The 13,692-nt window shown below is 32.3% G+C and overlaps 1 protein-coding gene across 4 annotated transcripts in view; it reads right to left on the bottom strand.

Annotated features, from left to right (window-relative positions):
* Window positions 1-12,636, bottom strand: part of LOC143051832 (alpha-1,3-mannosyl-glycoprotein 2-beta-N-acetylglucosaminyltransferase-like) — a 39,399-nt gene extending 26,763 nt beyond the window's left edge. For 2 of the 4 annotated variants that reach the window (XM_076224807.1, XM_076224809.1), the window contains exons 1-3: window positions 12,486-12,636; window positions 9,754-9,863; window positions 591-705 (exon numbers count right to left, since the gene is read on the bottom strand). In XM_076224807.1, the coding sequence (XP_076080922.1) occupies window positions 591-705; window positions 9,754-9,849 (211 nt within the window). In that variant the 5' untranslated portion in view covers window positions 9,850-9,863; window positions 12,486-12,636. Of the gene's footprint in view, window positions 1-590; window positions 706-8,679; window positions 8,731-9,673; window positions 9,732-9,753; window positions 9,864-12,485 lie in introns of those variants that run through there. The other 2 variants (XM_076224810.1, XM_076224811.1) reach the window with 2 other exon arrangements.
* Window positions 12,637-13,692: the final 1,056 nt, after the last annotated feature.

Below are 13,692 nucleotides of genomic sequence, written 5' to 3'. Positions count from 1 at the left end.
AACCAGTTTTTATTGATGGAAGAAGCCAGAATAACCTGAAAAGAAAAACAATATTCGGTTGTATAATACCTCTTGCAGGGTATTAACATGATTAACTTGCAACCTTGATGTTGACAAGCCAGTGGAACAGTTGTTAAAGATCTTAATTAGACTATAATGTAAATCATGATTAATAATATTAAAAGGCTGTTCATTTATTTTTGTTGGCTTCATAAATGTGTGATGGTAAAATAAAGATTTTAATGGTCACTTGGTTCACAATAGTTTATACATGAAAAGGAAAATTGACAACTATTACAAACTATTTAGCTTGAAATTTTACTAGAAATTAAGGTCTGCTGAGCTTAAAATGATGACAGGTATTACCAAAAATACTGGACACTCAAAACAGACCACAAGATCATACTCTTGATGAAGATGGAAAACAATCCGGTATACCAAATTATCATCCTGGTATCTTTGACCATTTTTACCCATTCTGTGTCAAAAGGGTTGTGAAAAAAACAATCTGACCTACACAGCAAAAATAATATTATTCTGTATTGTAACTGTAGTGACTTTTCTCCCATAATGCAGTAGAAATTTAATACCTGTATCTTCTTTTATTTGACGAAGATCTTCCAGTAGCTTTTCATTATCTCTAATTTGTTTCTCTATATCATTCTGTAGCCATATTAACCTATTGCTGACCGATTCACTGTCATTCTGTAAATAACAAATAAGAGTAAAAGTTTCATCTCAACCCATGACTAACCAACACAGTTCTTGTTCTGTAAAAATACTGTGACAGTATTTTAATTCATGGGAATCAATATTTCGTGGTTTGAAAAGATACATGTTTGTGGGTTTTTAAATTCATGGATTTTAGTTTCTTAAGAAATAACGACTTGAGTGAAGAATTAAAGCCATCAGAAGATTATCTAATATTAACTATATGGTGTTTATAATGTGGACATGGCAACATAAGGTGTTCATTTTCACTTAATACTTGTTGGTCAATTGCTTACAAATTGCCTAGATTGAAAGAAATTGCAAAGTAAACATTTGAATGCACATGTGTAATCAGAAGTGATGACACTAATTAATGGAATTTGCAACCATAATTACACGTTTAAATACATCATAAAAGTTTTAAAATATAAAATGACATACATAGTCATGGCTAAAATTAATCATACACATAAACACAAGTTATTGTCTGGAAATCTGGAAACAAAAAAAAAATGCTCATTTGGCCATTTTTTGGCCCCTAATTCCCAAACTGTTGGCCATGGGACCATAACCCCAAAAATCAATCATCCTTTAGTAGTTATAAACCTTGTGTTAAAATTTTTTGATTTCTATTTACTTTTTTTTTATAGACACCAAAATAGTCTTTCGGACGACTCTGAAGACGACGCCATGATGTCAATATACGACCATTTTTTTTAAAATTTAAAAATGGTCTTTTCATGGCAATAACCTCTTCAAAGAGACTACTGCAATTCAACTAATGTTGTAGATCTTATGTCTAGCTGATCATAATTTCTTATAATGTCTACAGTTTTTCTTTATCATTTAAAATGTTCAAAGCTAAACATGCTGAAGGTATAATTATCATCTGATAATTTTAGTTCTGCCAATTGGTATTATTGTAACCTGATTCAGCAAATGAAATTTCTCTTTCTACATTTTCAAGATGTTACTACTACCACTACTTGCATTTTATATCGTTAAAGTGTAAAAAACAGGACCAAGATTTATTTTCTCTTTTACAACAACCCTAATCAAAATAACATGACTAATGCCTGCAGGAAACATGTAGGTTTGAAATCCCTCCCCCCCCCCCCCCCCAACATTCCCTATTATTCAAATCAAATATGTACAGTGAATCAAAATCATGTTATCTCAAGTAAATCTATGTCATACAAATTTTCTCTGCTTAAGGAAACACATGTTTTATCAGCTATGACCATGATGGCAATAACACATTACATATTATATGTAAATTTATAGTAAGTTAAATAAGTAACAGCTGACAATGAACATTAAATATTTCATGAAATACATAATCATAAAAGCAAACCAGCCTTTAGTGAAAAACTACCTTATATAGATCTATTACATTTTTATTTTTGTCTTGTTTAATATAGCTAAATTATCAAGTCCTTTTATTTTCATTCATGACTTTTATTTCAATTCAACCAAATTCTTTTTATTTTGGCATTTTACATCATTTACTGTTAACATTTTTATTTAATTTTTCTTCTTCTTACTATATGTACTTATCTGAAGATTTTTATCTAGGGATTGTCATGAGAAAAGTTTTACAATTATCATTAATAAGTTTAAATTACATTTTTAATTGTTAAATGAAATAATAAAGTACATACACATATGTGTTTATTGCTAAAACATCACAGCCTTAAACTATTTAGTAGATTTCATCATGTTCATACTGGGAATGTAATATAAGTTGTCAATAAATAAATCTTCCTCCTGTTTTATCTATGCAATCTACATCTGAGGAAGTTGCCTTCAGGAAGTAGGTAGTATATAATGTGATGTAAGTACGCCTCTACCTGTTAGGTTTTATATTAACTACATGTATTACAAATGTACATCACTTGACAAACTTGTTTAGGCCAAAGATTACGTATGAAATTGAGAATGGAAATGTAGAATATGTCAAAGAGACAACCTGACCAAAGAGCAGATAAAAGCTGAAGTCCACCAATGGGTCTTCAACACAGCATGAAAATAGTGAACCCAAAGGTGGGCTTCAGCTGGCCCCATAACATGCATAATCATGTTAATCATGTTAAGAAAAATGTGTACTAGTTCAGTGAAAATTGTTATCATACTAAACATGCTAAATTCCAAAACATATATAAATGAATTAAAATTAAAAACATACAAGACTAACAAAGGCTGGAAGCTCCCAATATGGGACAGGCACAAAAATGGGGCGTTTAAATAGGTTTTGTGAGATCTCAACCCTAAAATATACCTCTAGCTAATGTAGAATAAACAAGCACAGTCCGTCAGTGTTACACACAGTAAAACTCAGGTTAAAAGAAGTCTGAGTCAGATGCCAGAATAGGTAACAAAAGAAATTAGCAAAATGACAATGATACATAAATTAACATAGGTATAGGAAGATGTGGTACAAGTGCCAATGAGACATACCTGTTTCTGTACCAGTATGTATATATTATAACTGGTTACCAAATAACATGAACTGAATGTTAATTTCTATCATAACATTTAATACTTGTCATTTGAGTAATAGGTTCTTAGGGTTGATATGTCTGTGGTCATTGTGGTATACAGTTTGAAAGGCCAAACAAATATATATATCATTGTATATTGGGACTGCTGTACATATATATGCAACTAAAATATGGTTCATTAACTCTAAAATTTTAAAAATTATATATTATAGAAACTATTTTTATATAACATGTACATGATGTATACGGTTATGAAAGAAATTTGAATTTTGTTCATGTTATTGGGGGGCAACCAGTTATAATAAATACCTATTACATGCATAACATGTAGACTTTTTTAAATAATTGGGGAATGTTTGTATGGTGCCCAGTATCGAAAAAGACTTCTAGTTAACAAGTTTAAGTTAACAGAAAACACACAGCTAAATTCAGATGCAAACTATTGAAAAATCATTATATTTTCCAATCATGAATGTTGTTGTATGCTGCCGTGGTCACATTTTTCAAAATTTCATTCTTTCTTAGGGTACTTAAAGATACTGTACCGTATCGGTCATCTTCAACACAAAAAATAAAATTATTCCTCTTTGTTTTATTTGTTCAAATTGTACTAAACATTTAGCTTAAATATTAAATTATTCATATAACGAAAGCTAAAAAATATTTTTGTAGCTGAAATTTACAACATTTTCAACGAAAGCAAGTTGATTACGAGTTACTATCATGAGATTTTTATTCGTAATGAAGCAATAAGACAGGGTTTATATTTTTGCCAAATATATTTTGTGTAATGTTAAACGATGCGAAGAAATTAGCAATTTAAAACACAAATTTATTCCAAATTTCTAACTTGATTCAAACACGCATTACCTCATGCCGTTGGTCGTTTTGTAGTTCAGTAGTACCAGGTCATTAAATAGGACAAATTCAATTGTCACTCACTTCATTTCTCATTTTGCTTTTAGAACTTTAATTGATTTATTGAAGTGAAAGTTTTGTTTTAATTGTAGTACACAAATCAAATCCTTCAGACCCGGAATATGGCTGAAGTTCATTGTTTTATTTGAGGAAATATTTTGTTGCAAAAACTTTAGTTGTTTTATTGAATTCATAGTTTTGTTATAATTGAATAATATGGCACACATTCGACACAGTCCTGTTAAACTATGTTCATCAAGTACGAAACTTAGTAGGAATGAAATACAATGGGATCAGTGTATTATATGTCAGGGTTCTGCTTCTGAATTGCTCATTTACATTTGAGGAATAAGCAAAAATAGCTTTATTGATGCTATGGAAGGATCATGTATATTCTAGGATATTGCATGATGTTTCAGACCTAGATCATCTTCGTGCTGATAATTACAAAATATTATACCACTGTTCGTGCTTTAAATCCTTCACTAGCAGACACAACTGCAGTTATTTCAAAGCTGATCGAATCATCATTAGGTATACCCGAGAAAACCCCTGCAGCCGTGCCAAACATGCAGGTTCAATCTATTTGCCAAGTTTTAAATTGGGATGTTTGTTTTTTTTGTAAAAATAAAACATTCAAAAAAAGACAAGAAGCTTCGCAAAGTAGAGTCAAATGACAGAAAGGATAAAGGTAGAAAGGTATTCCCCATGTCGCCAATATTGCAAATATATATTTCTCATCTTCCCGATCACCTACCAAAGAAATACCCTGTAACTAAACTACAAGATAAACTGGAAAGGTATTACAACAAGGCAATTATTGTCCAACCACAGTGCGGTCAAGGGAAGTCAAACTTTGTATTTAGGAGCAACGTGTCAATAGGTAACGTTGTTGCAGCTGCAAGAAAGTTGACATCAAAGTTGAAGACATCTAAAATTGAACAGGACGTATTGCAAGTGTCCGACAATATCAGCAATGATCAAATATTAATAATTCCTATTCCAGATGGAGGGGGTTTTTGGTTCAGGAAGGTGCTGATATTAACACGGAAACCATAGATGGAAATTTAAAAGACACCTTCCATTTAATGACAAGGGCTGTGTTCCATATTGGACATTATAACTAAGAACCAAACATAGATCAGTCAAAAATAAAAAGAACCAAAGAAAGGTCAATACAGATCAATTTGTTAAACAACAGAAACGCCTCGTAGAAATAAAAATGTATACAGCAAGCAAACTATCCAATACATCAGAAATGCTTTGGGTTCTCCTTACTGTCGATCTCTAGAAAGAATTTAGACATTCCTTTTTATTTCCTAACAGACGTGCCTCAGAAAATACCTTTTTAGACCAGCTATAACAGCTGTTTTTCGAATTTTAAACTCCATTTCTCGATAGTGACCTATACATCTATTATCGATTCTAAGCCAAATGATATGGCAACGGTATACACTACGATACGAAATTGTGTTGATATGACAGTAGCCATGGGCCAGAAGTATTCAGTTCAAACATTTGTCCAACAACTATACTCCATAGCATGTGCCAGAGACATTCCGAAATCACATAATATGCCTAGGTGGTTTCCATACATTATCATACTTCATTGCAGCTATTGGAAAGTTATGGGGTGATGGAGGTTTAAAAGATTTGTAAGTCGATTCTTCTAACTTCAATACAAATCCAGAAGTCTTATCATCGATTCATTCTGTAATGGCTGACATTGAACGTCACATGCTTCCTCTCTTGAAAGACTTTAGACAATGGGGTTGCAATGTACAATGTATCACAAACATTTAAATTTTGGGACATGTTTCTCACGACAGTCGAAATAATGTTCCAAAATATTTGATCCGAAAGAGAAGGACTATGGAGTTTACATTTGTCGTCAGTGTCGGCTATGGTGCTTTCATTTTTGTCACAAACAGGGTGAACTATTCTAGATGGTTGCCAGTTTATATACAAGATAAGTTCAATTTACCATACTCGGACAGGGACAGGACAATCATTTACACCAACTGTGCAAGGCTGTATAGCCAGTCAAGGTCGTTAAAAAAACATTCCATTTGTTGACAATCATTTTCGCATTTATCTGCATGTATACTATGAATAATATACAACTATAATATATAGCCTCTCTATATAATATAGCAGTGATCGCCATGGAGAAGAAACTTAGAATTAATAGCAGATTAAATACACTCTATTTATAATACAGATATGTATGTTATAGAATGCAGAAACAAGAAAATAATGGAATATATAACAGAAAACAAAATAATTATGGACTTTGAAAACTAGAGGCTCTAAAGAGGTCTATGTGCATTTTGGCCAAGTTTGGTGTAATTTGGCCAAGTAGTTTCAGAGGAGAAGATGTAAAAGATTACTAAGATTTACGAAAAATGGTTAAAAATTGACTATTAAGGGCAATATAAACTCCTAAAGGGGTCAACTGACCATTTCGGTCATGTTGACTTATTTGTAAATATTTTTTTGCTGAACATTATTGCTGTTTACAGTTTATCTCTATCTATAATAATATTCAAGATAATAACCAAAAACAGCAAAATTTCATTAAAATTACTTATTCTGGGGCAGCAACCCAAAACCGGGTTGTCCAATTCATCTGAAAATTTCAGGGCAGGTAGATCTTGACCTGATAAACAAATTTACCTCATGTCAGATTTACTCTAAATCATTGGTTTTTGAGTTATAAGCCAAAAACTGCATTTTACCCAAGGTTCTATTTTTAGCCATGGCGGCCATCTTGATTGGATGGCTGGGTCACTGGACACATTTTTCAAACTACATACCCCAAAGATAGTTGTGGCCAAGTTTGGATTGATTTGGCCAAGTAGTTTCAGAGGAGAAGATTTTTGTAAAAGATTACTAAGATTTACGAAAAATGGTTAAAAATTGACTATAAAGGGCAATAACTCCTAAAGGGGTCAACTGACCATTTCGGTCATGTTGACTTATTTGTAAATATTACTTTGCTGAACATTATTGCTGTTTACAGTTTATCTCTATCTATAATAATATTCAAGATAATAACCAAAAACAGCAAAATTTCATTAAAATTACTTATTCTGGGGCAGCAACCCAAAACCGGGTTGTCCAATTCATCTGAAAATTTCAGGGCAGATAGATCTTGATCTGATAAACAAATTTACCTCATGTCAGATTTACTCTAAATCATTGGTTTTTGAGTTAAAAGCCAAAAACTGCATTTTACCCAAGGTTCTATTTTTAGCCATGGCGGCCATCTTGATTGGATGGCTGGGTCACTGGACACATTTTTCAAACTACATACCCCAAAGATGGTTGTGGCCAAGTTTGGATTGATTTGGCCAAGTAGTTTCAGAGGAGAAGATTTTTGTAAAAGATTACTAAGATTTACGAAAAATGGTTAAAAATTGACTATAAAGGGCAATAACTCCTAAAGGGGTCAACTGACCATTTCTGTCATGTTGACTTATTTGTAAATATTACTTTGCTGAACATTATTGCTGTTTACAGTTTATCTCTATCTATAATAATATTCAAGATAATAACCAAAAACAGCAAAATTTCCTTAAAATTACTAATTCAGGGGCAGCAACCCAACAACAAGTTATCCGATTTATCTGAAAATTTCAGGGCAGATAGATCTTGACCTGTTACACAAGTTTACCCCATGTCAGATTTGCTCTAAATGCTTTGGTTTTTGAGTTATAAGCCAAAAACTGCATTTTACCCCTATGTTCTATTTTTAGCCATGGCGGCCATCTTGGATGGTTGGCCGGGTCACCGGACACATTTTTTAAACTAGATACCCCAATGATGATTTAGGCCAAGTTTGGTGTAATTTGGCCCAGTAGTTTCAGAGGAGAAGATTTTTGTAAAAGTTAACGACGCCGGACGACGACGGACGACGGACGACAGACGCCAAGTGATGGGAAAAGCTCACTTGGCCCTTTGGGCCAGGTGAGCTAAAAAAGGGACAGGGCTTAAAAATATTGTCCTGTCTCCATGTACCTGTATGTGACTTTTGATAATCATTTCTGAAATTCTTCAGACATAAAATCTTTTACAAAAATTCATCATAAAATAGTTTACAAACTTTTAACCAAGCTTTTTGAATGCCCGTGATTTCGCGGGTGTGTTCTTGTATATATTTATGAGGGGCATACTGAAATTCAATCTTGATCTTAAAGTTTTGTGGTAATAAGCATTGTGTTTAAGTTTCCACAAAACTCCGACCAAGATTTGATTGAGACAAACTTCATTTGAACTTATATATGTGTATTTGTAACATGTGTAAGGGAATCGAAACGAAAAAAATAAGCAATTTTTCCATTTGTGAGTGGGTTTTAACTCTAGAGAGGTAAAAGTGACGTCACTCAAACTTGATCTGTGTTTTCTGGTAATAGGCATTGTTTACAAGTTTCATGAAATTTGGATGAGGCAAACTGCAGTTAGAGAACAATTTTGGGACATACAGATGAACGTCGGTACAGACGGACAATGGTAAAACTTAATGCCTCTGAGCTATATATAACATAACCTGAGTTGGATTCTTTGAGACCAGGAAGTAATACATCAGAATGTTCCATGTCAGGAAGGATCAGAACAATATAAACCAGATGCTTGCAGGGGGCATCTTTATTTGACCGCAGAGGTTAAACCCTGAACAGTTGGCGCAAGTATGGACACAACATTCAAGCTGAATTCAGCTCTAAATTTGGATTGTGATTAAATAGTTGACACAGCATAGGTTTCTGACACAGAATGAATGTGGTCTAATGAACTTAAAATTTTTTTTTGCCTTTGAGCAATTTGAAAAGGGGCCCAAATAAGCATTTTTCTTGGTTTTCGAACAATAACTTAAGTATAAGTAAATAGAAATCTATGAAATTATTTACTTATAGATACTAAAGTTATTGTGGGAAAACCAAGAATAAAGCTTATTTGGACCCTTTTTTGGCCCCTAATTCCTAAACTGTTGGAACCAAAACTCCAAAAAACAATCCCAACCTTCCTTTTGTGGTCATATACCTTGTGTCAAAATTTCATAGATTTCTATTTACTTAAACTAAAGTTATAGTGCGAAAACCAAGAAAATGCTTGTTTGGACCCTTTTTGACCCCTAATTCCTTAACTTAACTGTTAGGACAAAAACTCCCAAAATCAATCTTTACCTTCCTTTTGTGGTCATAAACCTTGTGTTTAAATTTCATAGATTTCTATTTACTGAAACTAAAGTTATAGTGGGAAAACCAAAAGTATTTGGACGACGACGACGCCAACGACGATGACGACAAGGCTGACGCCAACATGATAATAATATACGACCAAAAAATTTTCAATTTTTGCGGTCGTATAAAAATTACCTTAGTTCGATTCTTTGAGACCAGGAAGTAATACATCAGATATTCCATGTGAGGAAGATCAGGACTATATATAACATTACCTTAGTCCTTAGTTGGATTCTTTGAGACCAGGAAGTAATACATCAGAATTTTCCATGTGAGGAAGATCAGGGCTATATATAACATAACCTTAGTTGGATTCTTTGAGACCAGGAAGTAATACATCAGAATGTTCCATGTCAGGAAGATCAGGCTATATATAACATTACCTTAGTTGGATTCTTTGAGATGAGGAAGTAATACATCAGAATGTTCCATGTCAGGAAGATCAGGACTACTAGGGACACTAATTGTTTTCTCCTCATGTTGTCATGGTAACCTATCAATAAAAATATCATAATAGCCTTGAGCCTTTTTATAAATCATAAACTTTCATCATGTTCATGTGTATTTAGCGAATGTTTTCAATTTTTCAAAGCTAAAATCACTTAAAAGATGTGATTCTGCAATCAGAATGATCAGGGATTCTTTTACCCTCATTTTTGCTCCTAAATTGGGCCCAAATCCCAAAGAGAAATATGCTTTTTTTTCCAATTTTCAACTCTAAAATTTCCAATTGTGTATATAGACATTGTCGCAAGATTTTGTTGGTGTCGTTTCATATTGTTTTCTTTACAATTCTCTTGAATCTTGATTGCTATTCATGCACGTAACTCCATTCTCAGGATTTTGTATCTAATTTTTCAAAATTTTCTTAGAGGGAGGGGGGAGGCACATTGCCAAACCCTCTTTGCTCTGTAAAAACAAACTAATATATTTTCCCCAAAGCCAACATTTCACGAACTTTATTCCATATTGCATGGGCCCTGGGTCTCTTACCCTAAATACTAGAAAACAATGGGAAAATCACTTAACTTGACTGAATGATCATGATGATCAAGCTTAAAACATAATTTTTGTATTTGTTTTTTTTAATTCTCATTTACAAATATAGGGCAAGTGAGTTGGAGTAGATGAGGCATTCCTGCATGTAAATGTATCAGCTGATGCAAAGTGGCCAGTTTAGAGGCCCTGCACCTACATGTTTGTTAAACAATTAAGTCAATCCCACTAAGGTCTTGGGTTTTTTTTCTCAGATACATTAAAACAGTTTTAAACCATTGTATAATTGTGAAAATAACTATGGTATAATTTTCACTTGCTGAGATTTATACTCTGGTTGCTGCTACATTCAATATGTTCCAAAACACCTAATCGGCATTTATTAATTTCATTCCAGGTAAGTTCTTAAATTTCAGAATTTTTCATCAAATTTTAGCATTTCCGTCTAAAATGGAATTGGCCACATTTGTGTTCATTCTTGATATTAAAATGTAAGTTGTATTTGATGATAATACATAACATACATAAAGGTTGAGGATGAACACAGATGCTGCCACTTTCATTTTTGACCAAAAAACATATGAAAAGTGACATATTATGGCATATTTGATAGATTTTTAATATTAAGCTTGGATTTGAGCATCTTTAATGATAAAATTAGTTCTAATCTTTCATATTAACTAATCATGCTAATTGAATCTACTAAAGTAGACACTTAAATGTTTAAAAAGTGTCCAAAATCTTTCATCATACATTGTCATATGAACTTGAAGTTTTAGGCTAAATCTGCCATTACCAGACTTACATTTGTACATGTACTCCTTTAAATGTTTTGTTTTTATTAAAGAACAAACCTACATGTATTTAAGTCATCGTAAACACTTCAAATCAATTTTTTTTTTACTTTAATTTGAGTTTGAAAAAAAGTGCATCATACATGTCATAATCTATCAAAGTTTCCTAGTGATCACTTTCTAAATTTTTCCTCTCTCAGCTCATTTCTAACATTTTGTCTAATGACCTTAGTTTTGGAACCTTCCAAACAGGACGTTGTTTTTTTTTAAGGTTGGACAAAAAAGCGATAAGGTGTATTGCTCTATTGTATAGCTAATGCAGACTCAGCCTAAACTAGAGCCTACAAGTTAACTTATGAATCTCATGTTACGATTCTTTTTCTGGTCATGTTTATATGGTCAGATCAATATATAATGTGTTTCCGTACATCATATGAATTCGTACTGTGCTTTTTCAATGGACATTTTGATGTAACAATGCATTCTCAGTAGCACGAAAATACAATCTTGAAAGGGTGATACATTTGTTAGCCTAGGAACAGAAACGGCTACTAACAGCTTAGTATTCATGATCTATATGATTATGATATGTTTTTATAATTTGGAGAACTTTAGGTGTCAAGACCACCAATTACTCCCTCCAATTTAGAACGTATGTAAAAGTAGTCCTACTCTGACACAAAATAGTGCATTTCATGTCATTGTTTACTTAAACTAACCAACAAATTTGCAGAAATGAAATTTTTGATGAAAGGGAAATATATTTAGACTATTTTGAGCCAAAATTCACTTGTCTATGAGTTTGTGTTAAAAATTCAGGATTAATAACCTACATAGTACACTAATTTAAGATTTTCAGAAAACCAGGAGTTATTTTGGTAGTACCTGTGTTTTCAAGATCAGAAATTTGTTATAAGACTTTAAACATTGGTTGAAAATTGGCATGTAGAAAGGTGATACATGTACAATTCAGGATATAGCTGGTTTCCTTGAAGTTAAACTTAAGGTAAAATATTTAGAAAGCTGTGAAAATTGCAAAATTTGGTTGAACAGATAGGGATTTTTAATTGGTGGTCTGACACCATTATCAATTTTGTTCAAAATATCAAAATGAGCATAAGCACTACGGTTCCGCATCTATCAACAACATGTGTGTCCAGTTTCAATGAAACATTCATAAATATAAAACTATAAAATATACTCAGTCGAGCATACTCAGTGATAGTGGATCATAGTGAATACCCTGTAAGTGGTAGAACGGTGCCTATTAATATTTGACGCTTCATATCATACATATAGGAATTATTTGTTCATAAATCTATTACCTGTAACAAATCCTGGTCAACATTATGGTTTGTACATAAATAAATATCTTATCAGCAATCTAACACGACTAAAATTTGACGATTATGTGGCATCTCGCGAGACGACTGGTCGCCAGGTAAATATATTTGATGCACCTGTAGTTTCTCAATAGTCCGGAAACCAGCGCAAATTTAATTACAAATCAAACTCCGATAAGGTAGTGCAAAAATTCCGGAAAATAATTTTTATTCATCTCAATCTTGATTGTATGCTGCTTCGTTAACGTCAAAACACATGGGCGTATACATGAATTTTGGAGGGAAAATATTTCGATCCAAATAAATTAAAGGAACTGTTTAAGGTAGATCATACGTAAATATTTTTTGAGACAGAATTTTCTTATACTTAGCCAGAATAAAGATTGTAATATACTCTTTTCAAAAATATAATAAAAAGTAGGGGTCACCGTGCTATTTTTCAAGCTATGAGTCGTTCAAAATTGCCTAAATTTGATTAGATTGTTCATGGAAAAACTCATTTGTGTGCATAAAAAAAAAATCTATGAGATAGAATTTTGAAATGAATTGTGAAAAGATAGGTTTTGTAATATGTTTTAAGAAAATAAAATGAAAAAATTATGTCACCGAACTCGTTTTCTTGCTACAAGTAAAAAGAAGAAAAATCCCTATCTGTCCAGTATAAATTTTTTACTAAAAGAGTTATCTTCCCTTAAATAGCTCGTTTGAAAAAAATGATTTTAAAAGCAAAAAAAATTACATTTGTTTAAATATTTTGAATTATACAATAAATTGCCAAGTTTTCTTTATATTATTGAACAGTCTAACCATTATATTGCAAATCTGTCTCCAAATTTGCAGATTTAGGCAAATAACTAGACCGATTGTTAACTGTGATTGTTCAATCCAAGATGGTGGTATACCATGAATCTACCTTAAGCACACTAGCAATTGTAATGTTTTCTTCGTAATTGAAGATAAAAATGATGAAATTTACTTTTTAATCAAATGGTATATTATATATTTCTTCATTACGATATCTGTCAAACTTTGAATCTACTTCAGGAATCTACTATGAATATTCAAATTGGAATACAAGATGAGTAGCTTAAATTGCCTTTTTATGTTACACCATCTATGAAAATTGATGATTTCATGGGTCCGTTAAAAGGTGTGAAAATTATATAAAGTTAAAATAATTGATAGATCT

This window comes from Mytilus galloprovincialis, chromosome 11 (genome assembly GCF_965363235.1).
Source record: "Mytilus galloprovincialis chromosome 11, xbMytGall1.hap1.1, whole genome shotgun sequence".
Lineage (NCBI taxonomy): Eukaryota > Metazoa > Mollusca > Bivalvia > Mytilida > Mytilidae > Mytilus > Mytilus galloprovincialis.
The sequence above is the reverse complement of the archived record's forward strand: the minus strand, read 5'-3'. Positions and strand labels throughout refer to the sequence as shown.